Below are 27,270 nucleotides of genomic sequence, written 5' to 3'. Positions count from 1 at the left end.
TCATGCGCTGAGCTGAGTAGGAGATGAAGCATTACTCCCAACTTAAATTGTTTGAGAGATATCATACCTGAAATAGTCATCCTGGTACGTTGTGTCAATGGCTGAGGAAGCCATCAGTAGCCCCACGGGTCAACATTCAGAAAACTGATGTGAAAACACCTTTGATTTACTTTTTCACAGTCCTTGCTGAAAACAGTTTAGCTAGACCTACAAGCCTGGTCTTACAGTTTGCTTTGATTCCACATGCCAGTGAAAAAGTTGAACTGAATTGATATTTGTGAGACAGATAGCAGCGGTTGTACTAAGCTATTTAAAACCACCAATTTAGGCTTAAACCTTGGCTGAGTAAATACAGAGCCTTAACCACACATAGTACCCATAATGAGTTTTCCTTTTTCAGTTTCAGTAGGTAGAATTTATTTTTTTTAAATCAACAATATAAATTGTAGATTTTCCAATACCAAATTTTCTATTGCCAGATACTGAAGTATATTACCAAAAAAAGGGAACTAAAAATGGAGCAGGTTAGTTTATTTTCTGTTTTCATCAGTGAAGTCACTGTTCATCACTGCCAAATGCAGTGTAGCTCTCTGCTCCCTCAAACAGAGAAAAAAAAAAGCCCAACATTGGAATAATACAACAAGCTGAAAAGTTATGTCTCTCTGTGTGTGCATGTCTCATGCGGTTCTGGAATGAGAGAAAGGAAGATGAAGTGGATTAGAGGAAACGTAAACAAAACCAGCCTGTGTATGCGTGTACTTCCTGTTGGCTTGTGTAGTCTTCAAAATCCAAACATCAGTACATAAATATAAGAATAGGAAAAGTTCCAAAGCATTCTTTCTGAAGTCAGCAGGTTGCTTCCTTATCACTGAGGCATCTAATACTGACATAAGTAGGACAATAATGTCAATTTTTTACCCAGGAAGAAGAGAATGAGTGAGCAAGTAATAGTGTAGGGACAGAAAGATTAGTTCTGAGACACAAGCTTAAGGTTTAGTTCCTGTTACAACACAGACTTGTACTTAACCCTACAAAATCTGAAGGTCCTTTGCCCGATAACTCAGCATATCAGAGAATTTCTTGGGAAGGCAGAAGCTGCCATTTAGTGGCAGCTTGACATAGAACTATACATCAAAACAGACTTCTCAGTATCTTACTGTAAGTTACTCCTAGACAGAAATTTAAACAAACCAACAAACATTTTGTCAAAACAAAGCTTAATTATTTTCCCAGGAAATAAAAAGTAGTATGTATTATGTGGCTATTTCACTGATTTGTGAAGTATTTGCAAACCTTGGCACGTTTCCTTATTACTTTGAAATGACATCCAATTCAGTGACAGATTTGCACAGCTGCTAGGATTGCCCAGTCCAATTTGCAATTTTTCATTAGAATTAGAGTCCTCGGCACCAGGCTGTGGATGGAAGGCTAGGGTTCGTAGCCGTCGTTCTTGCTTACACCCATCAATGGCAAAAATCACAGTTCACATGAATGGCTTTTGGACAAAACTAGGTGAAGGTCTGTTGTTATCAACAGGTTTTGCTCTGCAATTTCCTGCTCATTTGGATTTGAAACTTTAGCAAGAAAAACTAACAAAATCAATAGAGTATTTATTACCTCGTGACATGACACTTGGTAGTTTTGCACGGTGCAGTCATTGGTGTTCAGCCACCACCTGTCTCTGTGCAAGCACAAGCCATTTCTGAAAGCTACGGTGCTCCATCCTAACTCCTATCCTGTGGGCACCTCACAGAGCTCCTGCGTAACTTCTCCTTGGTCACTGCTCTACACACAGCAGCCACAGTGCCTTCGTATGCCCAATATTGGTTTTCCCAATCCATAAGCATTTTCATGATGCTGTTTTTAACTGGGGTAGAAAGTTCTTCCAAAGAGTAAAAGAGGAGCAAGTTGCCACTCTGTCTTACCCTGAGAAGCAACATTCCTGTGTTCAACTTAAAAGCTTAGTATAGGATCTCATATAAAGTAAATCTTAGAATGCCCATTACCGGGGAACCTGGTTGGATACCATTTTCAGTGTCTTCACTTCACACGTTCAGCAAACAAAAGCAGAGTGTGCCATGGTCTCTAATAACAAAAATAGAATACCTCACAGTGCGTTGTTTTTTTTTTTTAAATTTGAAATGCAGGTAAGAAGATGTGACAGAAATTAAAATCTCAGCTCTTCCTGGTTGTTATACTCTTACCTGCAATGAAGCTGAAAGGGATACGGTTGTGGTGGTTTTTTTTAAGTGCAGGTGGTTTAGTTGATTTACATTTAGCAGGGCAGATGGCATTAATAAACTCAGAGAAGACAATGGAATTACTCACATACATAAAATTACTCAGTATGTCAGCATTTGTATGATTATAGTTGATACCAAGGTATACACTAAACTTTCTCACAAAATACCTGTCTATTAGAGGTCTGTACTTAGAGGTGAGGTTAGATCCTTTTTCCACAGCCGCCTCCTAGCATTTATTCTTAGATACTCCTCTCTTTTTGTTTCTGTTTCTCTCTGTAGTTCAGTTTCATAAACCATTTCCCACCTTTTCCTTTGTTGTTGTAAGGAAACCAAAGTTTCTTTGAGAACTTTCTGTTTTTTGAGAATTCCCTTCTAACTCATGGAATATTTGGTGAGTCCAACTATGAGCATTTATGTGCTACTTGAAACAGTTTTTTATTAGAGGAGGGTCTGTTCATTTTCATCTGGACCAACACTTAGTCAAAGTACCAGCACAATAAAAATGTTCTAACAAGATGTAACTTTTTGGTTCAGATGTCAGTTAAAAAACACCTTTGTTCTTTTATACAAAGGTAATAATCTAATGACATTTTGCTTTGGTATTTATACTCTTTCTACCTAAATCCTCCCTTGCAATTAAGTTCTGATACTCTCCTGACCCTGGGTTATGTATGTAATTTAGGATTTTTGTGACATGAACAAGTTTACTTTGAAGTAGGAAACACTGAATTAAGAGTTTGGAGATAACGTTTTGCCATAAGTGCATACAAAAAGCCACTAGTTACCTCAACATGGTTCATTATTACTGTATAATAGGCTTTCCTCTGAAATGGCCACACAACAGACATCTTGCAGCACTGTGCAGGACCAGCTCACCCTATAAATTCTGAGCTGTTGCCACATTGTGCTATTTGGACTGGGAGGCATCTAATATTGCTCACATGCAGGACAGCCATTATCTATGATTTTAGGATACAGTTTAGGAACATCAGGAGTCTCTAAAAAGCTGAGAGAAAAGAAGACTAAGATAATCATATGCAGAATATGATGCAGGAGATAGTACAGCTGAGGCACTTGCACTTTGTGGATGATTACTCTAGGGCCAGAGAAAAGCTCTGCAAGTCTGGGATTCCCACATTGCATCAGTTGCTGTCAGAGGCCTCCTTCTCTCTTGAGGCAAGGCATGGAATTTATATATATAGCAGTTCTCCTCTGTGCAAAAATACCCACTGACCATTGTGTCAAGTACATTATCATCTCTGCAGACTGGATATAGAGAATAACATAAAGACAGAATTTCCAGAATCTGTTCTGCCTAACAAGCTAACTGATTGCAGCGTTCTGTATAGCCTCCTTGAGGTGGGGGCTCTGCATCGGGCCAGGTGAACTCACTGAGGAGCTCAGAAGTGAGAACCTTTGGGGTGCTGGGAATGTTTTTTATAGGCAAAATCTCTGACTTGCTGATGTTGGTGGGCAGAAACTCTGCAGTAACCACGTGGGTTATCTCCTTTATCTTCCAAACAGTGCTGGCATCTCTTGCCAAGATTTTGTCCTCAGAGGAATAGGAAGTGACTTGCCTAGTGACCAGCTGGTGGCTTTCATTAGATTATAAACCGTATTTAAATCCTTTGCTTGTGCAGTGTTCTACTGAGTCACTCTGGTGAGCTTCTGCTGCCATTGCCTAGCAATACTGGTTTAGGTACATCCTGGTAACAGACTTCCAGCGTAAGCTGCTACAAGGTCACCACATGGTGCAACACCAATCACAGAAGCCACAAGAAGGTAGTTTGCAGACTAATGGGGTGTATTTGCAAAAAGGTACATAGGTGAGAAGACAGGATGATGACCGCTGACATATTCGTGTGTAAAGAGGAAGGCACACTAACACATAAACAGGGAAGTAGCATCTGGAGCTGTAAAGACCTGACAAGTAAAGGCCAGGTTGTGAGACAGTTCAAAACATCATGGAATACAGTTGTTGAACCAATACATTAGCCTGGAACGAGAAGGCATGTACACAACTATTTCCCTAAAGTTGCAGGACTTAACTAAAACAGAAACTAAAATGCCCTTGCTGACATTAGATTTACACTGCATAGGGCTTTATCGTGCGGATGTAATCTCACTGAATGGCGACAGATAGCTTTAGTCTGGAAAATGATCTTATTTGTGTAGTCAGGCTTGTTCATTTTTGCATACCAGATTTATTCATTACTGTATATTTCAAAGGGTATCAAAATGTGTATTTCAGCGCAGCCTGCGTCAGCAATGGCCAGAAGTCAGCGGAGAGGCAGGCAGGCTTTTTCTACTGCACTGATGTGTCATGAGGCTTGCATTGTTGACACTTGTATAATTCCCTTGTCAGAAATTAGTAGTAAAGGATTATTTTTGTAATACAAGGAAGGGCTCCAACCTGACCTCAGTGAAGGGCCAAATACTATTTTTGCTCTCATAATTGCATATAACTTTCACAGAATAGCTGAAATGAAGCAGGACGATGCAGGGTTCTTCTGGATCTTGCTCAGTGCTGAACAGAGACGAGGATGTCAAAAAATGACCGCAAACAGGTTTTCAGAATTGAAAAGCTACCATTAATATTAAAAGATTGATTTACAACATGATCATTGTGTGCACTTCTGCTGAAACTGTCATGCAGGTCGATGCACGTTTGACATGTCACTACTCCCTCAGCCAGAATACTCAAAGTAGTTGGCAATTGACTAAGGAGAAAAACCCTTCGATTTGGAAGGATCTGTGCCATTCTTCCCTCTCTACTGACATTTGCAATGCCTCACAAATAATAATAATAATAATGATCATAAAAAAATATTTCAGGAAAACTTTGTAAGTCATACACAAACAGGATGTTTTCCTTCCTGTGCAGAGGCAACAAGTGTGCCACGACACACAAGCTTTCAAAGCAGGAATCAAATGGGGCCTAAGTGACATGTAGGCTTTGCGCCGTCCTTTGCCCAGGAATGAGCACCATAAATAGTGTGGATCTAGTTGAGTGAGTAAACGGTTTGCACTTATTGAAACTATTGATGCTGCTTCTATTCGTATTTACAAATGTGGTTCAAGAGTACCATTAAATCTAGAATCACACATTTGTTTACCATATTCAGCTATGATTTAACTCCAAGAAATAGAGATGAAGGTACCTGGTTTTATTAGTTTATTAAAACCCCGCACAATACGTGGTACCAGTAATGACAGAAACAGGGGACAACATTACCCTGGCATCTTTTCTACCCAAAATGTTAATGTCAGAGTAATCAAATGGCTACATCAATTATCTAATCCGTTCCCTGTATTTGTATTGCTTGAAATGTATTTATAATGCTTCTGTTGCCACAGGATTTGCGAACATTTGCTTCAGGAACTGCTCCTACACATTCTGTACGTGCACGTAGGCCTTACTGGTATGCGTCATTCCACCAGTTTCAGCAGAACTGTGGCAGAGAGGGGCAGGTTTATGGAGCACAGCGTGGATTTATGTGAGACGCTTGAGCTAGTGAAGGTACCGTGCTGATGTGTATTATGTCCTTTTGCCGTTGCCAACATGCCTTGCTTTTTGTCACTGCTAAGCGGCTTCACCAGTGTGCAGTGTTATCTGGATACTCTTTCCAGTATCCAGCTTCTTCTCAAGGCTAGCTTATGTCTTTCTTTGATGCGCTGTGTTCTGCCAAGAAACCATAGTCTCAGAGTAGAGAAGTCTGATGCAGGCAGGAGGCATAAACTAAGGAAGCTGGAATCTACAAGCCCAAGTCAATGCCAGGCTCTCAATAGCAGCTTCTTGGCTTCGGCTCAAGCCTGCAAATACTAACTGCTGAATGATCAAAGAAAATGGGTGTTTAAGAACAATTGACCTTCTATTTGTGGAGGTATGTCTCTGCGTGCTTAGTAGGTACAACATACCTGCTGATAGAAACAATGTGATAAAATGAAGAGTCATGTAATTAAAATCGCAGTCCCTCGGTGGTGCTGCTGACTGACTTCATTTCCCCGGTAAGAACTCCAAGTAGATCTTTGAGGAAGCCTACTGTGCCAAACATTGTGTCGTGCTTAATCCTGTACTTGTCCTTTATGTGGTACTCCCGTTGACGTCAGTGGAAACTTAACATATGAGAGTGCAAAGGAATCAGGCTGATTTTTTTTTTTTGTAGCAAGATTAAATGGAAGGAAGCCTTCTGAAATGTACAGAAATCTTATTCCTTCCTACAATATAAAAGGATGTTTTCTGCTTTATTCTTTGAGAATTCTTACCTATATGGATTTGTGTATGTGTGTGTGTTTATGAGAGACTGTCAATACACTCAGACAGCACAATCAGCAGATTTAAAAGTGATTGCCGGAAAGGATCTATAATGAGCAAACAAGGAATTCCTAGTAAATATATAACATGTGAATTCCCATTTGCTGTTCACATACACCACGGCCGCTTCTAAAGATCTGTGTATACAGTTTTGCCTTCACATTTCCGTTTTGTGTTCGCTAAATCATCTTGAGTGGAGGCATGCAAATGTGAGGGGACACACACTGTGTTAATCAGTAACAAGCTTTACATATTTTCTGCTTATACTCAGAGAGGTCTGAGAAATGCCTTTAATTTTTATAAGCAATTTCCCAGCTGGTTCCTTTTGCTATTAGCAACAGTAACCACACTGTATGAATGGACTTTCCACCCCCCTCTTAACAAATAAAACCAAATGACACACGTTTTACAATGTTGAATGTAAATGATGGAGTCATTCTGGTGGTGTTATTCTAGATTTACAATGACCTCACCGACAACAGAACTTGGACCTCTGCGGTGGAATCACAACAGAGTGAAATTAAAAACGTATTTGAACAGACCATCTTAATAAGAAAATGGGATAAACTAGTATTACAGTTACAGTGGCGTTCCCTCAGAGGAAGAGGACACTGGAAAGCATTCGGAAAGGGTCACTGCAAACCCACTCGTGTGCGAGTCGCCTGGCGCGGAGAGGCAGCCCCGCTGCGGCGCGGGGACGAGGAGACCCGGCACACGCCTCAACTCAGCCGGTTGTGAACGGGTTGCCGAGGTCGGATCCCTCCGAAATCCCCGCGAGAAAACACCGGTGTGTTGAGCAATATAAAAACATCTAAAATACGTATTGCTCCATTTTATTCACGCAAGTCCATCCGCGGGAGGGGTAGTTTAGCCGCTCTCACAGTAAGCGCGTATTTCCTAAATGCTGAGAGGTAGCCTACGAGCACCGCTCTGCCGGGGGGCTTCTCCGAAAGCGCTGGGGAAGAACACCCTCCCGAGAAATCAGCAATAACGTCCTCGTTCTTCCGAAGCGTGACGGGGGCTCGCCTCGCCTCAGCGCCTCAGGTCTCCGCCTCCGGGCCCCGCGGGACCCCTTCCAACACCCGGCGCCCCGAAGCGGCCCGGGCGGCGGGGCAGGTGACCGACCGCCGCCCCGCCGGGCCCTTCCCTCCGCCCCCGGCAGGGAGCAGCAGGGGACCGCCGCGCCGCTCCCCCGCACGCGCACGGACGGACGGACACGCACGTACACACGGACACGGACACGGACACGGACACTCACGCGCGCGCCCCAAGCACTCTCGCACCCGCGCACGGACGCGCGCGCCCGCCCGCCAGCGGCACCTCCCCAAGGTCGCGGCGCTCCGCGGCGCTCCGCAGGTGCGCAATGCGGGGCAGGGGGCGAGGAGGGAGGGAGGGACGGACGGAGGAGAGGGCGGGCAGGGCCAGGGCCCGAGCCCGGGCCGCGGCCGCCCCCCCTCCCCCGGCTGCCGGGGGCGCTGCCGGCCGGGCCCGCCGCAGCTCCGCGGCCCATCGCGGATGATACGAGCCCGCTCTCCCCGCCCCCAGCGGAGTCTCCCTCCGCCCCCGCCCGCGCTCCCCACCCGCGCTCCCCACCCGCGCTCCCCACCCCTTCCTCCGGCCGCGGAGAAGGGCATGGAGTTGGCGGGAGCCTATAAAAGCCCCTGAGAGGCCGGCGGGGCCACGGCGCTGCGACGGCATCCGCGGGCACAGCTGGGCCGCGCACCATGTCCCACCACTGGGGATACGGCAGCCACGACGGTGAGTGCCCGGCGGGTGCGGGGCTCCGGCCGGCACGGCACGGCGGGGCACGGCACGGCGGGGCACGGCGCGGCGCGGTGCGGTGCGGCAGAGCACGGCGCCGTGCGGGACACCTGCCGGCGGGTCCCCGGGAGCAGCGCCCGGGACGTGCCCGCTGCGCGTCGCACCCAGCCCGTGCCCGGAGCGGGAATGAGCTCGGTGGCAGTTTTTTCTCTCTCTCTCTTTTTTTTTTTTTTTTTAATTTTCCCCCTTTTAACCTTGAGCCGCCACCTGCGCCTGAGCAGCGAGCCCGGCGCGCCGCGCGGTTTGCCTGGAGCATCTTCTGCTTTCCTGCTGCAATTCCTTTACTTCGGTAACGGCGCAGGGAAGAGGGGAGGACGGGGCGCTGCTCCAGCAGGACAGGGTGGCCCCTAAAAGGACTCCCCGGTAAAACCCCAGCTTCCACCTCCCTCTCAGGGACTGCCGGGATCCTGCCTTGTCCCCAGGTGGGGTTTTCCCTCTTCTCTGTTGCCAGCACCGGCAGCCCGCACGGGCGGTACATTATTAAAGGCTGATACTAGTGTTAAAACATCCCGGTTTCTAGAGTGAGGGTTATCATTTATATTCCCCGAGCTTCGTGTGTTTTCCCGCTGAGCTGCTTTGCGCTGTCTTGCAGGACCCGCTCACTGGCACGAGCACTTCCCCATCGCCAATGGAGAGCGCCAGTCCCCTATCGCCATTAGCAGCAAGTCCGCCAAGTACGACTCCTCTCTGAAGCCTCTCAGCTTCAGTTATGATGCCAGCACGGCTAAAAACATAGTCAACAACGGGCACTCCTTCAACGTGGAGTTTGATGATTCTTCTGACAAGTCAGGTGAGACCTCATCTTCGTGTGCAGGGCTGGAGGTGGGAGAAACTGCTGCTAATGCTGCTGCTAAAATGTCTGTAGAGGCCCCAGGGTTTTCTAAAAGACAAAAAATACCGACGTGTTTTGGCTTCAGTAAGGTCAGGATTCAGCATCCCACACAGCTCCTTTAGACTAGAAGGGTACTGAGCTCCTGTTAGAATAAAACTAGGCTTATGTGGGCATTTTTGAGCTGCCCTGCTCTAAACTCCAGAGAAGTGAATTGCTTTATATTTGTTTAAATCAGAAGGATTTGGATAAGAGCTCAGCTGTGGTGAAAAAAAAGATTATTTGACAAGAACAATTTTAGGCATAGCTCATCATAAGCCACCAACTAAATGGTTAAAAGAAGAGGCAAAATACATCATAGGAAGAAGTTGGCCTTAAAATAACAAAGGATTACAGTTAAAAACTTGAAGTAGAAATAGTTTGGAAATAGTTTTGTTGGTTATCAAAATATTATTTCATATTTCTGAAGCCAATATGCTCCCAGGTTAGCACAGAAACAGAGGAATGATTAGAAAATACCTTTGCTCTTCTGTAATTTAAATAAGCATTATCCCTGACATTTCTTGATGCTGGGCTTTCTGGATAAAGAGAATATATCTGACACATTCCTACAAAGTTTGCTAGCAGGCAGTTGTTCCACAGCGTCTTACTGTTCATTGCACTGTATGGGGAAATTAGGTGCTGAATCCTGCAAACCTTCCAGTAAACCTTACCGAAAGGAGTGGCCGCGTGGATGGACGGACGGAATCCAAGCTGCAGTTGCAACAAGGGTTTTGTATTTTAGTCTTTAATTGTAGTTTTTCAGCTGGCTGAATTTGCAGAAATCATCACCCTGTTACAATGAATGTGCCTCTATTTTTAATTTAGACAGCAAAAACAATCCCATTGTAAGTCACTGCCTTCTCTAGACACTGCCTGATTTAACTTGCTTGAGTAAGTGCCCTATTTTTCCTAAGCATTTCGTTGGCAATGTCATTTGGGGAATGGTGCTGAAAGCAAATGGTCCATGCCCACTAAAAAAGTGGGGGATTTGCAGGTAATGTAATATAAGAGTATAATAGACATTCAGCTTTGCACTAAAAATTTGACTTTGTATTTTAATTACAGTCTTTATACTGAACAATATTAACTGGTCAGCTGTAAGGGTTCACAGTCATATAAATACACATAGGTCCATGTATAATTTACACAGAGCATCCACATTAATATTCTTAGTGTTTATTTTTCTGAAGCGCTGAGGAGCTGAAGGAGCTGGATGCATGTTCATTTTAACAGTGTCATAAAGTAAATGATTCAGAGTACAGAAAAAGGGATTATGTTTTCACGAAATACATGTGAGCCTGCTCTCACTGAGCCCTGAGGAAACAGGTTCAGGTCCTCACAGTCTAACAAAACTATTATGTGTTCACTTTGTGCATGCATAAGTTTGGAAAGATTGTGAAAATTAGGTTGTATTTGGGCAGAAAAAATGCAGGAACATATAATGATCTAAAGAAGTGTCTGTAGGAAGAATGCTTTTTATGAGAAGTCGGTGCAGAACCAGAACATCTGTGACAGGGATCCTCTGACAGATATGCAGTGACACAGCTTTCAGAGTGGGAGGATAGGAGATGCAAGTAGCAATATTCTCAGTAGCTGTATTGGTGAATAAGAAACTGATTATTCTTTAGGGGGAAAAAAGGCATTAAACAGATCTCTGAGGCCAGGTAAGGGTGGATCCTTCAGCATCACAATTCCTATTGAAAATTACAGTGCATAGAATCTACCTGGCAGCACAGTTAATGGCTTCATTTGTATGCAGTTAACTGGGTAACCTACTTTCCTTACACAAAATAGAGCTGTCTGACTTGACTGTGCTTGATTCACTCCTGTTTCTGAATTTGAGACTAACTGTAATGTGTATACCAAATTCTCGGTTAGACGTCATGCAACAGTCACAAGGAGAAACTATGTGAAATAATGTGATGTGCTGGTGTGTTTTACAGAAGACAATGGAACGAAATCCTGTAAATACTTCCCACAGGCTATAGTGCGTGCTCCGATGAGCTGTCCCATATGCAGTAATGGTATCTGTGGTAGTAGGCGCAAAATGAAGTAATAAGATCATTGTGTGCAATTACTCATGTCTTGAAGATTATTCAAAAACCAAGAAGTAGATCCATTCATTAAGTACCTTCAGCCTAACTAATGGCAGTGAAGTAAATTGAACAGCAGTTCTAGGTATTGTCTGTTTGACTCCTGCTCATTAGGGTATGCAAAATGAGTTCTTGCAATAAAAAAGATACAGGCAGTAAAAGTATAGTAAAAATAAGTAAGAAAGCTAAAATACATGTTTGGATAAAAGTCTTTGAAAGTAGTTGTTATTTATTTCATTGATTCAAAAAATATGTAATGTGAGTACTATTAATCACAAGTAACAACAAGAAGGTGTTAGAATACTAAAAATTATGTGAGAGATTTTTCCTCCCAAATAATATATATTTGTTATGTGTGTACACACAAGAATATGTCGTATAAAGCTTCTGCCCATGTGAGTGAAAAACTAAAAAAATAAAAGAAAAAATAGGATTTCTTAAAATTATATCCCATCTATATTCTTTAGCATAGTAAGGATGTAAAATAAAAGTTTAACATTTTAAAACAAAGTGATCTATGTGCAATTTATATGACCTGTATATCTTCACAGAAGAAAATGCTTTCTTGTCTGCTCTTAGAGGATCGCTTTACTAATAGGTGGAGCTTTATAGACATAACTGTTAATTCAGGTTGTAATTATGCCTACGACCCATTTAATTTTTTCTTACAATGATGTTTTAATGGAGAAATTATGTTAAAATCTTTGTGATAGCTGTAGAACCTGACTTTGTTTTACTTCCCCGCTAATTTTATCAGACACACTTAGATGATACTAAGCATGTTTAAAAAAACCCTCTTCCTGAGCAATTACCCCCAAATCTTCTATTTCAGTTTTTGTAGTAAACCTTTGAATTTCTTGGGCTGCGTGACAGCTTTTACATTCTGGAATACACTTCTAAAGGCTCAGTCAATTCCCAAAGTGAATCCCCTTCATATTTCACAGTTGCGAGTTGGTGGAAATGGTGTATGGAAAGAAGATTCATAAATCGGCATTGCCATGTTTATGGACTTTTTTTTGTTTGCTGAAATTCCATTATTTTCCCTTAGATAAAAAGATGCCTTCTTTCTTGTTTCCTTGCAGTCTTTCAGAATGTTTTCTTAGACTTGTATGAAGAAAGCAAACTGAACTTCCTCTTCCAGTTGTTGATCAGTTTCTCTTCTTCAATTCTTGGAGTTGCTTTCTTAATTCTCATGTCCACTGTCTGTTAATAATGGTGAAAGTCAAGTATTTGCAGGCATTCATCTTTAAAACTTCTATAACTTTAAATAAAAGCAAAAATTCATAACGATAAAAGTGACAGTAGGAACAAAACTACAGATTCAGGTTCATCCACTCTTGTATCCTGGGACCTGACCTTCCACATATGAGTGAAGGAAATGGTGCTGATAACCTTTGAATTATAACAGTGCACCTTATTTTAGGAACTTTACAGCAAAGGAGTGTCTTAAGGGTACTTTATCATATTAAACACTTTATATTGTAGTCTGCTGTAAGGGCAAGTGTAAGGAGTGTATTTCACTCCCTTTAAAAGATGAAGTAGAGACTTCGCAGAGCTGTAAAACCACAGGAAGTGACTTTGCTCAAGAGAGGTTCAAGAGCCCGAAAGAAGATTTTGTAACATACCTACAATGTGTTGTCTGTGTTTCACAGAAGTTTCCAGAATTCACCTAAAACCTGAAATTCAAGTGGGAAATTCTCACAGCGGTAGGCACTGTATCATGTGTGTGATGCACTTATAAAAGGAAGAAGTCAATCATCAATTAATTTATTCCATAACAAGAATGTTAAAATATCATATTTTAGCTGTAGAACCTGACAGAAGTGAATTGCAACGGTGGTGTAAGGCTCTGGAGACATTACTAAATGTACTGGCAACTTCTGCTGGTGGACAAGTCCCTTAATTATTTCCTTTTCCTTCATTGCTGCTGAGATAGAGATAATATTGAAATCCAAGACAGAGTCCCATGTAAATCTGACACTTTTGTGGATACTCAGTTGTAGTGGAACTTTAAAATTGTGAGGAGCCCTAGGGAAATCAAAATACTATATTGACCTTGGAACTAGCACCCCTTGGGAGGTTTTCAGTAGTTGTAATCAAATACATTGCCCAATTCTTCCTATAACTGTCAATATTAATGAGGAGGCTTCATCTGTCTTGAATTATGACTCGCTGTAAACAAACAGATTTTTTTTTTCATTTGTTATTCAACAACCAGTGCATTAGCACTGCTGGGTTGGCAGTGAGTTACTCTGAAAGTTGTGCCACTGTTGCTCTTTTCCTACACTTCTGCCCCTCAGCAGGTAAACTGAGGAAGAAACATGCGAGTCTGCTGTCCTTAAGGCACAACTTTTAATCCAAGTCGCTGCCACTGGGCTATTTTTAGGCTTCCCAACTCTGAAGATGTAACATTAGCTGTGCTAGAATAGTATTGGATGTTATCAGTATACAGTCATGGATTGAAGGTCCACAGTACAGTGTAGCCTAAGCAATGTGCTGACCCTTCTGCATCGTAAATTAGGGAGCTGATTGCTTATAGTATTTGGACACCTGCCTGTGTGTCACAAGTACTTTTGTGCACTGCTTGACAAGAAAGTCAGAGGTCCCAGAGGGTGTGTGATCATTAAGTCATTTCTCTAGTGAATGGCGATGACCAGAAGCTGCAAAGCCTACACAAGCAGGTGACTTGAGAATAGTTCTACTGTTTTGAGGAACTGGAAAGGAAAATGAGAGGGGTGGAGATCAGTCCTGCATTGTCTCAGGCCCAGAAGTGCCCTTCTTCACTTACATGAACTTTTTTTTTTTAAACATGCAACTGCTGGGCAGAAATTTGACATGAATTATGTCTGTAAGAATCATGGCAACTTCTTTCCTTCTTCCAAATTACTCCTCTAGAGGTGCTTTTAGTGCAAAACCAGGATAAACTAGTCAGCTGTTATCAGCTAGGGCCACTTGGAAAAGTTTATTTTTAAGATGTAATGAAGCTGTGTGCCAGATGTCACCATCGTCCCAGCCAATATATTTGTTCATTTACTTAGAGGCATGAGGGACTGCTGTGTACTTAGAGGCAACGCTTACACCTTAAGTTTGTTCATCCTTCATTAGATCTCAATGTAGTATGCTCACCATGTCCAGTACACAATTTTCAGTACTGTAAGCAGTAACTGATATTAGTATTATAGCTGCTATCATCAGAATTTAAATCAGTTACTTCTAAGAATTTTAATGCTTCCTACTCAGTTCTTACAAAGTCATTGTCAGTTCATAGGGTGTGAAACATGAGGATTGAAGGCTGATCAGAGGCTCGGTACAGCACCTTATGACTGTCAAAGAATCTTCATTTAAGAGACTACATGAGAAATAAACTCTGCTGGTCCCAGGGAGCAGGAGGAAAGTTAAGAACCTAAATGACTTTGTATCCGTAAGCAGGTCAGAGTCTCTCTGGCTGCTCCCCAGTCTGGATGAAATAGTTCAGCTGAGGTGAATCAGAATCACTGACCCACTGCTGATACACACGTCTGTAGACCTGCTGCATTTTGGCAGATGTTTCATTCTGGTCTATCTCTGTGGAACATCCTTGTTGCCTTATCAGGCCAACCCTCTAGCAAGGTCAGAGTAGAGTTTTTCTCTTGAAAATGAGATACCAATTACGTAGTTTTTCTCTTGGTGAAACCCATTATAGATGTTTTCTGCGAGTATGATTCCCTACAGTCAGATGCTTGCATGCTGTCTTGATCTCTTGCTCGTCATGATACAGCGTCCTAGGAGGAATGTCTGAAAGAGATAACATAAAGAAGGAAACATCTCACAAAATGTGACGCTCTGTACTCCATATTTCACAGAAGGGACAGCTTACCCTAACTGAACTCTTCTGTCCATCAGACGGGGAAAGCTCATTGTTGTATAAGAACATAAGGCTAATCCCTGAGCATCCTCGTAAGAGCCTTTTTGTGTGCCATTAATAGTGCATGGTGCTCAAGATTTTTTTTCTCAAGTAATGTTTCACCTACTTTGTGTCTTCAAGGCCTGTTTTCCGTCATAGAGATGTCTGTGCATACACAAAAGCTTACAAAATATTAGCATTAATGTGTGTACTGTGCATGTATTTACATACACACATACCTAGAACGTCATACACACATGCACATCTACTGCAGGCTGATACAAAATCGGGGCTTTCTTTATGCCAAAGCAATGTGTGTGCAAGAGGGCTGTCCTCAAAGGCAGATGCTGGAAATGTCCTGCTGCTAGATTTTTGTTTGGTGGAATCTCAATTAGAGCTAAATTTCCTAAGCTTGGAGCTCTGGACATCCACTGTGCTGTAGCAGACCCAGTATTTCAGCTACTGGAAGGAGCTTTCCTGTCAGTGATTTCCATTTGAAGAACACTCTCTCATTCTGCGTTTTCTCGGAGTAACAAACTTTAGAGTAGTATTTTTCTTACTGCACTAATTTGTATGACAGGAAGGAATTCATTCTAACTCATGAAACAATCTTGTAGTTCAGCTGTTTTGATTATTTCTTTGACAGGTTTATTGCCTTGATCAGATTTATTAGTCTCCTGCTCTGTATAGAGAGAGCATCCCATAGGAGGTAACTAAATAACAGTAATTCCACAGTATTCCTGCAAAAAATCACAGATGTGGAGGCTGCCACTTCCTGAAAAGAGGTCCACAGCGTTTTTTGTATGGAGCTGTGCTGTTCTACACAGGAAAGGTAACTACTCAGTGACTTGCCTTTACATAGAACAGTAAAGTTGTGTGGCCTCAGTAAACAGCTGTCCCAGGTGCAGCAAAATGCCTTTTGATTTTTGGGTGTTTCCAAATATCCAAAGATTGTGTAATGGAGGCAAATCAAGCTCACCTTTTTTTAGCTAAGAAATCCCACAGACATAAATGGAACAGTTCATTTGGTTATTTGAATTTCCAAATTAGCACTGCTAATACTTATGTTCACCTAAGTTAGAAAATGTTATGAGATCACTTAATAACAGTGCAATATAATTACTGGATGTTACTAGTATAACTTCTCCAGTAAAGGGTAGAAGGTTGAAAACAGTTACCACTTTGTAATCTAAGCAAAGTAGCTCCAAATTTGTCTCACTGTAAATTTCAAATAACTGCCAAATAAAAAAAAAAAATGTTGCGTTTTCAAGCTGTTGGCTCTTGGCCTGTACACATCTATGGAGAACAGATCACTGACATAGATTGTGTTGAGTGGGATGAACCTGTAAGAAAAGAATGTGTTTTCCAGGTTGGCTGGTGCTGTCTTCACCTCGCATTGAAGCGGTGCTACATAACAAAAGGGAGCACAGCTATGTATGGGTTTCCAGGATGACATACACAAATACTAATTTCTAAAAGGAAGGGAGCTAATGATGAGATGCTCGAATATGGATCAGAATTTCCCCATGCCTCAAAAAAAAGGGGAAGGAAAAGTTGGACTTCTGTCATCAACGTGGCCTGAATCAATGTTCATGTCACATGGGGCAGGGAAGTTCCCAGTGTGATTGTTGCTCTCATTTTCGATGAACTTTTACTTTGCAAAAGCTGGTAGCATTTATTCATGGTTTAAAAAGCTTCTGCTGGAAGAAAATTCAGATCTAACATTTCTACTTTGCTTTTTAAGTTTGAGGCTGAGAAGTATTAAAAAAATAACTGCTTAATGTAGGCTAGAACAAGAAGAGCTGTTCTGTAATTAAGCCTGCTGACTTTGTGTTCATTTACACTAATCTAATTATTACTTTTTTTGAATGTTCTGCTGTGAGTCAAAATAAGCTAGTGCTGGATTTGAGAACCACAGAATGAGAAAAGTAAGCAAAAACTGTGAAGAGATTTTTTTGCATCTTTTGAGTTTTATGGGACCGTAGCGAACTGTGTAGAGAAATAACACTGCAAATGGATTTAAGAAGACTGCATGGTTCTGCTTTTCAGCATGCTTTCCACGGATTAATAATGGCAGATTAACCTGTGCTGCGCTAGTGCTTTCTGAGGTTGAGGAATGGTGGAACCTCAGTCCATTTGTACCTGCAACGAGCAGCAAGTCCATTAGCCAAAGGAACTGAAACTGAAACATTGCAACTCCATGGCATCATTTTTAAATGAAACATGATATTGTGTGGACTAAATGATCTTGCACCTGTAAAGGCATGGCAACCAATTACTTAATTTTCGAAAGCAACTAATGCACGTTCACAGTCACTGTTCTGAAAAAAAAATATTCTGATTTGTAGCCCTGTGCTTGAAATAGTTATGCTTCGTGGTAACTAGCACGTGCAGAAACATAAAAGTAGAATAAGATATGTTCCTATTTAATTACTTTAACTAGCCATTCTTCTTTGTATCATGTAGCCTGGCAGTAGGTAGGGCAGGTCTTGCTCTGTTGGCTGCTCAGTGTTGGCTACGGTATCAGAAATTACAGACTGCAGCGAAACATACATTCACATTTTTCAAAGAGAAATACATGTTGGGAGGCTTCTAAATATATTTACCGAAGAAGAAGCCCTAGGCAAATACTAAATTTGTCCACTGAACCCAAATATTGCATGTGTAAGGCACACCGGTGGAAACTAATGTGGTTTATATATATCTTATTTAATTTTCACGTATTCCAGTTTTTTAGTCAAATCCTTCTCACTCCATTACCAACTATCCATGGCTCTTATTGTCCATGCTTGCATATAATCAGAATTATTCAAACCTGAACAGACAGTGACCTTCTCCTATCTGCATTTGATGTATATTTTCACACATGGACGTATTGTGATAGTGTCTAGACTAATTGCAGACAGAGAGGAAAGCATCTTTACTCCACAGAACCATTTTGTTTGTGGCACATACACAGAGCACACTTACATGTAATACCTGACTCAACACTCTTCTGTCACTTTATTATATATAGTTATGTATATAAGGAGAGAAATTGATCTCTAAGATCAACTACATTGATCTTCAAATTACATTTTCAAATATTTTTATTCTTAAATATTAACATCTTAAAGATTTAATTGCGAATTTGAGATGCTTGCGGGGGGAACAAAACCAGAAACAAACCACAAACCAGTGTGAAAGCTTGCTCTAATAACTGAGATAAATAGCTCTATTTAATAGAACTATTTGTTATTGTTCTGTGCTTTATGCTACACTGGAGGAGACATTGTCTGTTCCTTGAGCATTTTGCTGTAACAGGGCTTGATCCTGCATATCGTAATGGTGTTTGGTCACAATTTAAGTACAAGGTTAAAACTAGCCAGCAGAGTAAGGGAGCTCAGGGGAACCTGCTCAATTGAAAATGTGGCTGAGCACTCCACTTACAGCAGTCCCATAGCAGGAATAATGTCAGATGGTGGAGAGCATAAGTAAACACCTCATTTCCAACCCATATTTTTTAAAAAATCTGCCTCTGCAGGCATTGCCATTCTTGCCACCATATTTTTAAAGTCATTCTTGAGGAGTAGGGGTTGGGAGGGACAAGAGATTTAAATTCACATCTCTACAATGCCTTGCACTGTGCCTAGTGCTTTACCTTGCTGCAACCCATGGCTAACAGGTGTTTAGGTTTCATTTGGAACCAAAAGCATTTTACTCAATCCAATCTACCACAGGATTTGCAGGATTAAGGCCTAAATGGATGAAGTGTCTAAAAGGAAGAGACAGAGTACATTAATAAGTGAAAGGTGAATTGGTCTTCAAGTGTACTTTCATAGAATAACTGTATATGGACCTCTTACTAAGGCTGTTCTTGGCTTTTTTTTATTTATTTGGTGACAGAAGAGTTACATCCTTGGCTCTCCCCTTGTCACCTGTAACATTAGCATGCCTGTTAAATTGCCGATGAGATGCTCACTGTAGAGTCACTTATGGTTTTGTATGTTTATTACTGATTTTGGCCTATGGCCGCAATGAACCATTGAGGACGATCTGGAGTAGCATGGCAGCATGCAGATCAATGAACTGTAGTTCACTTGGAAGACTTGAGATGGATGTTCCAGTTTGAAGTGAAAAGGCTATGGGAGATGCTAATGGAGGCTCTTTGCTTTGCAGTGCTGCAAGGAGGAGCCCTGGATGGAGTCTACAGGCTGGCACAGTTTCACATTCACTGGGGATCCTGTGAGGGCCAAGGGTCTGAGCACACTGTTGATGGTGTGAAGTATGATGCAGAGGTAGGACATGCTTTACCTTCTGCAGTCTTTTGTGTATAATGAGTTGTGGTTTTTTTGTAGTATTCCACCATGGTAGCAGCTTCTCTACAAATCTTCATAGAGCAAGAGATTGTGGGGGTTACCATAGAAGATATTGGTACAATGCCATCCCAGGACCTACTCCTTGCAAGAACAGAGATTAGAGTTGGATGACTAATTGTTTTTTCAGCTACTTCATATCAAAGAGACTACAGAAGCAGAAAAACTCACATTAACTATCCCTGGTTTTCCCGTGCTTTCTCAGTGACTCTTGAAAATTATGAGGAACTAGAATTGCAGCACCTCTATACACACACAACCCCCTTTCCTAGCTTCAGTTTCTAACATCAGAGACATTTATATAAACAACAGAAAAATTTTGGGGCAGACCCTTTCATCTTTCGGTAGCAAAGAGCAAGGGGAGCTGTGGAGAGGGCAGGTAGCAAAGTGGGGCTGTGCAGGCACTTCGCATAATATTCTTGAGATTCCAGATGTCCATTGGACCACTTAAGACTGTATTACAGTGTCACAACAGAAATGGAGTGACTTTAGTGTCTTGCATCCCAACTTTCCTTGTCCCCCATTTAGAAATCTACCTCTGGATGCTGTGACAGCCTTATTTTAACCCTTTCATAAATGCACATTGACTGAACCAAACCTGTGATTTGCATTGATGGATAAAAGAAATTTTCCCACAAATTCACTGGCTCTGCTGTTTTTTTATGACATAAAGTAGCTTTTGACTTACCCAAGAAACTTGCTGTTGCCTTATGTCAGTTCACAGTACCATAATTACTTGCTCGACTTGCAGATATGGGGAAACAGCCAGATGAACTTAAATTAGAAATAACTCAGAAATCATAAATAAAGCAACATCCTGGCTAGTGCGACCTCAAGATTAATTTCATAGTCTTTTCAAAGGCTTTCCAGAAAAGGACAGGACTGTTTTTAAAACAAACTCTGTAGATTCCAGGTCAGATCTGTAGTTAATGCTGCTTTTCCCTGACACCGGACAGCCACGGTTTTTGGTGTTGGTAAGAACTCCAGGATATATAGCATTAAAATACTATATCAAAGTCTTGCAGGCTGCATGCAGGAAAAACTCACGCTGAAGATAACAGGAGTTTCACCAGTCTAAAAGCAGAAAGATACAGCCACAGTTTGCATTTAAAACTCATCTGGGAATAAGAGTGAGAAGCAAAATAAAACGCATGATAGAAATCTCTTTGCATAAATGAAACTTGAAAGTAGATGAATGATTCAACAAATTCTTAACTGTACACAGAAGTTTTTAAATCTCAGCAGTAAAATACCATCTACTCTTAATGTTTAATAAATTACTTCCCTGCATCCTCATTTGTAAAATATTGTGGATAGAATATCATCTTCATAGCACTTCTTGTTCTCTTCTTCCTAGCTCCATATTGTTCACTGGAACGTAAAATATGGTAAATTTGCTGAAGCTGTGAAGCATCCTGATGGTCTGGCTGTGGTAGGCATCTTCATGAAGGTTAGTTAAACCTTTTCTTTTGTATTATTTGGATGAGTCCAGTGTGTTCATTGTGTTGCAGGGAGACCCAAGTGCCTAAAATACAGAATAAGGCAGCATTATGTTATAAGGCACAAACCCAGAGCAAACTAGATGGTGCTCCAGATTTTTGGCTTTCTCTACATATAAAAATTGTACACTAGCCATGGAGTATGACTGCCATCAATCACTGTGGCAGCCCCATAGCAGCATACTTGCCTTCATCATGACAGTGACACTGCCATAACACTTATCAGTGAAAGGTGATGTGCATAACTGACAAAGTCATGTATGAATTTAGGACCAACCTAAATAACACCTATTTTCCTTTTCCTGTCATTGTTAAATGTCCAGAGCATTTTGTCTTAGTTGAATTGTCTTCACAGCTAGTTGAAGAAGGTGACTCTGCCCCAGCAGTGTGCACTGTGTCCTGGCTTCACTGTGTCTTATATAGGAGGGTGACTTCTATCAAAAAGGAACAGCTCAAGTCCAAAAATAAATCCATGTGCTGTAAAAGAAAATATTCTGTCCAGTGTCCTTGGCTGACCCGTTTGTGCTGACTGTCAGCTGGCATGATTTTAGAGACAGTTCTAGTCACTTTTGCTGTAATACTCGTGTTATGTAATGGAATGGTGCTGGGAAAATGTACTATAAAATGTTTCCTTGAGAACTGTAACAGAAAACTAAAGGTATCTTGAGAGTGCATGGTTATTTTCTTTTCATATGGTTTGTATTACAGGTAGGAAATGCCAGGCCTGAAATACAGAAAGTTGTGGATGCTCTGAACTCCATTCAAACCAAGGTAATGTTAGCGGTCTGTGTTGACTGACACCAGTCATAACTGTGCTGTTGTCGTCTTCACAAAGTGGTTTTTTTACTTCTTCCCAGTCTGCTGCATGTACAGAAGTAAAACAAACCTTCCTCCATCGGCACTGATGCTCCTGTAATCTTAAATGCAAAAGAGATTCAAATGAAGTTGTGGTAGAGGACAGGGAATACTAGAAACAGTGACAGTTTTTGCATCTCTGTGACTACATTTTTCTGTCTTTTAACTGCATTTCAACCTATAGGGTAGGATTCATCTTCCTAATATAAACTATTCTTCTAGGTGCCCTTTCTAGTCAGTGGTGGCAGATGCAAAAGGCAGTTCCCCTCATCTCTGCATCTGTTGGATAAATTTCCTTCCTCCAAGAGGGCATGTTTTTCTTGGCTATTTATAGAGGGAGTCCAGATAAGAAGTTTGATCAGCATATACAACTCTTGGGGGGTGGGGGGGAAGCCTTTCTGTATTTTAAATATTATGTGAAGCGTGTGTGTGATCTTAGTGAGCTGAGTAGTGAGAAACTGAAAGTACTTACTCAGTAATAAGGTACTTTTATAGTGGTGAAGGCCTGTGCCAATGAGAAATGTGGACAGGAAAAGTAAAGTATGAAACTATGCTGTCATCTTTGTGATCAGGCTCCCTTTGAGGTAAATGTACTCCATTTACTGCAATGGACTCTCCAACAGGTCTCCCAGGTTCTCTATTTCCAGTGCCATCAGTGTACTTGGTTGGCATCTGAAATCTCATTGTTCCTTCAGCCAGGTCAAATCATATCTCCTGGAGCAAGGAACAAGATCTGAAATGAGAAACAATGTCTTGAAAGTATTATAATATTATATTGGTACATTATTATATAGGATATAATATCTACAGTACATTAATCTCAAATATTCTGCTAAGAGGCACTCAGCAGTGCATGCCAAACTCCATTTCTGCCTTTCTCCAAACATGTTGCTCCCCACAGGAGACTTTACTACTGCAAGCCCAACGTGTGTACGTGGTCTCTCCCCTGACATTAGCCCACCTGCTTTCTTTATTGTAGGGGAAGCAAGCTTCCTTCACAAACTTTGACCCCACTGGACTGCTTCCTGCATGTAGAGATTATTGGACATACCCTGGCTCACTGACCACTCCCCCACTGCTCGAATGTGTGGTCTGGCACGTTCTGAAGGAGCCCATCACTGTCAGCCCCGAGCAGGTATGTTTCCAGTGGATGGTGCCAGTGTATGCGTACTGGAGTTGTATTTATTGCTTTGGTTCAGCCCTCCTGGTGATCTTTTAAATGAAATGGCAGTTTATGTTACTGCAGAGCTCTGCAGGGTATTACCTACCATCACATGTCAAAAAAATATATTTGAAGTGGTTATCGTCTTCTGATAGGACTCCTTCTATGTGCGGAAGTAGTTTGCTGTAAAATATAAGACTGTCCTCCATTTGGACACAGTCCATGGAAAATAGTGGGGAGTGGGGGAGTTAAAAATGTAATCGGGCTTTCCAGATACATGATTAGAGCTGCCACGTGGCAAAATCTGGGATATTCGTAGCATTCATGAAAGGACCATTTTCCCAGCGCAGAGTTAGTCTAGCATGTATTGTGAGTGTCAGCAGGTTTGCTGCACATACACAGATCACCTCTCTGGGTATACCTGCCCTGAAAATACCGGGATCACCAAGCATCTGAAGAGCATGTGTTATGGATCTGCAATCTCACACCATAGATCTGTAGCTGGTTTGTTGATCTTCCAGCATTTCCAGGACATAGAGCTCATTTTACAAGTTTTATTCAGCACAGAACAGACTGGGAAATCCCACGCAGAATTGTGACAATCCTAACAAAACTGCGTTGTTTGCAAGAGAGAAAACTTGCGGATTCCAGAATTCTGCTGCCTGAAAAAAAATCCTTTCTTCTGTTGAGCAGCTTGAGGAGGATACAGTCTTCCTACTAGGAAGGAGTTCATACCAATTAAATCTCTGCTGGCCTTAGTTTTCTGCACCATCCATTAATGAAATTACATAGAGGCAAGATTCCATCCTTGGGTTTGCATCTGTGTGCTTGGGAGATATAAATAGAATCTAGAGCCTGAAGGGCTTTAGTTCACCCTTCAAACACTTAAATCCCCTTTATCAATGGCAGACAAGCTGACAATTCACATAATTCTAGGGGTTTTATTCAGCTGATGTGAAAAAAGTGCAACTGAGCTGTTGTGGGACTTAACATAGTAAAAGATAGAATAGATGACATGGAAGAACTATTGGAAATAATAATTATAGCAATTATTACTATTAATAAACTGCAAGGGAGCATTAAAGTTGACACTGTTTACTTGTTCTAAACTACTGGTATTGTTATTGATAATCCAAGGTTTGCAAATATGGTTTCATTATAGGGCAGGGGCATATTCATCAAAATAGAGTTGTTTTTCCTACTACACCTACCTTAACCGCCTACAAGTGTTAAGACACCACTTGTTTCTCCCACACACACCCCTCCATAGTACCATTGGCATTTCAAAGATGGATTTGAGATCAAAACAGTGTGTGTGGCGGCTTGCCTTTTCATTCCAAAGCTGATCAAAATGAGAAATCATAAAGCAGAGTATTGACACTGGGTTTGAGTTGAACTGGTTTTCCTAAGATAGATAAAAGGTGTAGTGAGCCTGTTATCATTTGCTGTAGTGACACAGTAGTTCCTAGCAGAGGTTGAGTTCTGAACTTTTTTCCAGTCGGTCCTGAAGGTAAAGTCCTCTCCTGGGCTGGACACTGCTGGGGCCTTCCTCCTTGAATGAGGGAAAGCCTGTCCTGCAGCCTGACTTGTACAAAATCCTGTATCCTGCCTACATACTTCTGTCAGCAGTTCCAGCTGTCTATGTGAGATCACATTTGGGGGGGGTTAGTATTCTGGCACAGTCTTTTTCTTTAGTTTTGGAGGTGCCCTCTTAGACATCAAGGTGCTTTTATTACATCAGACTGTTCAAACACCAATTTTTAATTTAGAAACAAGCACTAAAACCTTACAGTATCCTTTTATTGATGTGGAGCAGTTTTTTCCTCTTACAGTATTTGAAAATCAAGATGAATTTGAATTAATTTGGCTGCTTTAATTTGACCCAAGGATAAGTTGGGTGTTTTCTTGTTTTGTTGTTGTTTGTTGTTGTTTGGGGTTTCATTTTGTTTTATTTCAATGGGATTAAAAAACCCCAACTTTCAAAAGAGGCAAAACAGTACAACTTGCAAAGGATTCTAAAAGGGTTTCAATTCAGATCTGGATCAAGGACAAACAGCTCTTTGTCCACAGAATTCAGAAAATGTGTGCCTAGGTCTTTGTTTTCTGTGGTTTCTTGGTTCTTGCTAGGATATTTTCTGGGCAGGAGAGCCTGTGTCAGGGGCAGGAAATGGTGTGGATCAAGTGCAGAGACACATGAGTGGTGATGCCATCTCTAGACCATAAGTGCTGGTGAGACTTTGAGTTGGACCTCTGGCTCAGGCCGAAGGTTCAAATAGCCCTGCTGAAACAAGAGCATGCATTTGAGGATGTTTGTGCCTTTTTCCACAGATGTGCAAACTTCGTGGCCTTTGCTTCAGTGCTGAGAATGAGCCCGTGTGCCATATGGTGGACAACTGGCGCCCATGTCAACCTTTGAAGAGCAGAGAAGTCAGAGCTTCATTCCAGTAACCTCAGTGCTGCGTGTGTTAGAAATTGCTGTGCTTGTGAGGAGCGCCTTTTGCTAAGCACAAATCAAACCTTTGCCATGTGTGCCCTGGCAACATCTTGTCTCCCAGATCTATTCTTTCTTTTGCTCTGTATCTAAAATGCCAGCTAACGAAATGTGAAAGGCTCTTGGCCAAATAGGAAAGGGTTCTTATGGTGTGGGGTTGGGGCAGGCATGGGGGGGGGTGGGTGGCTGTGTGCATTTTGGTGGCTATTACTGCAACTGACACTTTGGTATAGCGAACAGTATGTTGTCTACTTGGGAGAGGATATGGTCATAGTAAAATAAGCCATTTTAAGAAACCTCATCCACAGGTGTGGTAGTACACATAACTAATGATAACTTGAAGCTTTGTGAAAAGCACAGGAATACAGAATCTAGAGATGATTTAGGAAAAAAAGTATTTTGAGAAAGAAAAGCAAAATGAGTATTGAGAATTAGACTACTTAGATTTTAAGAAACCGACATGTAAATATTTTTGACAGTTTTACGTTTTTACCCATGTTATCAACAACCTTGATTGTCTTAATGGTAGTGTTGGATTTTTTAAAATAAAAATGTCCTAAATTAAGTATTATCTTTTAAAGTTGTTATTACCATAGAAACAATAGAAAATATCTTTTCATTGAAATAATATATGCTCTAATTTAAAGAGGAAAATATTATTGTATTTTAGATAACTTCTCTAATAAATCTATACTTATATTTTTGCTTCCATGATGCTGTTTTAATTCAAGAAAGGGGTCACTAATCTGTTCACATCGTTGCATATTAAACATAATTACTAAACATATAGTATATTAGGAATTGGTTTCAATGACACTGAAGACAAATGCAAACATATCCTTATATGTTATGAAATCTTCTCTGATAGACAGCAGAAGGAAGTGTTAGTTTTGAGCAATCACTACAAATTATCATCAAAGCTGACTGCGTGATAGAAGATCCTCTCACAAGAATTTTCAACAAAATCATACTGAAGAATGGGCTTCTCCAAACCAGTTGCTTAAACATTGCCCTCTGTGACAGCCCAAAAGCAAGATACCTCATCCTTATACAGAACAGATATTCAATCTGTTTTTCCAACTAGGCCAAATCTTTAAAGACTGTGTCCTCAGTGTTTGGTTTTTAGCCTCACAGTATCATATATGAATGATTTCAACAGAAGATTTTCTTTCAACAGAAACATTGCTGAGCAGACGATAGCTTCCAATTACTTCCATTGCTGGGTCCTTTCTAGGTGATTACTTGTGTTTTCATGAACACATATGGAATAGATACCTAACTATAAGTGTGTTCTCGATACACAGGATCCAAACAATACCATAAGGGGCTACCTACCTTCTCAGGCTCCTGGCTGTTGTAAGAAAAGCCATCTTCAAATCTCTCATCTCACTAGATTCTGGTCCTATTTTTTAAGGCAACTTACGATGAGCTTCCCACCCCTCCAGGCATCAGTTTGTAGTTTATAAGTTATCAGGTGGGCAGGCCAGATTCTGAAACTCCTGGGATCTTGAAATGTGTGAGATGGGAATGAAGCCCTCTTAAAGTGCATGCAAACATCTTCAGAAAACTCTGTCAAAGCTCCCCCTTTGAAAAGCTTCCCCATTTAACACCCCACCCCCACCCTCCTGCCTGGCCAGAAAAAAAACCAAAACCAGAACAGAAGAACAAAGTGTTCCTTTGTC

The 27,270-nt window shown here is 41.4% G+C and overlaps 1 protein-coding gene and 1 long non-coding RNA gene across 2 annotated transcripts; one reads left to right on the top strand and one right to left on the bottom strand.

Moving 5' to 3' along the window:
* The first annotated feature begins 8,150 nt into the window (after positions 1-8,150).
* LOC104040699 (carbonic anhydrase 2) lies at positions 8,151-26,287 on the top strand. Its single transcript, XM_064442472.1, has 7 exons — positions 8,151-8,316; positions 8,972-9,169; positions 19,385-19,503; positions 20,939-21,031; positions 21,789-21,851; positions 22,915-23,070; positions 25,426-26,287. The coding sequence occupies exons 1-7, from the start codon at positions 8,283-8,285 to the stop codon at positions 25,543-25,545; spliced, it is 783 nt and encodes a 260-aa protein (XP_064298542.1). The 5' UTR covers positions 8,151-8,282; the 3' UTR covers positions 25,546-26,287.
* On the bottom strand, positions 10,562-22,919 carry LOC135311884 (uncharacterized). The gene is made up of 3 exons (XR_010371420.1): positions 22,408-22,919; positions 20,270-21,997; positions 10,562-15,117 (listed from the first exon to the last, which is right to left on the bottom strand). It is a non-coding gene; the product is annotated as an uncharacterized LOC135311884 (long non-coding RNA).
* Positions 26,288-27,270: the final 983 nt, after the last annotated feature.

The sequence above is a fragment of the Phalacrocorax carbo genome, chromosome 2 (assembly GCF_963921805.1).
Source record: "Phalacrocorax carbo chromosome 2, bPhaCar2.1, whole genome shotgun sequence".
In the NCBI taxonomy this organism is placed as follows: Eukaryota; Metazoa; Chordata; class Aves; order Suliformes; family Phalacrocoracidae; genus Phalacrocorax; species Phalacrocorax carbo.
This window is presented reverse-complemented; position numbering and strand designations above follow the sequence as displayed.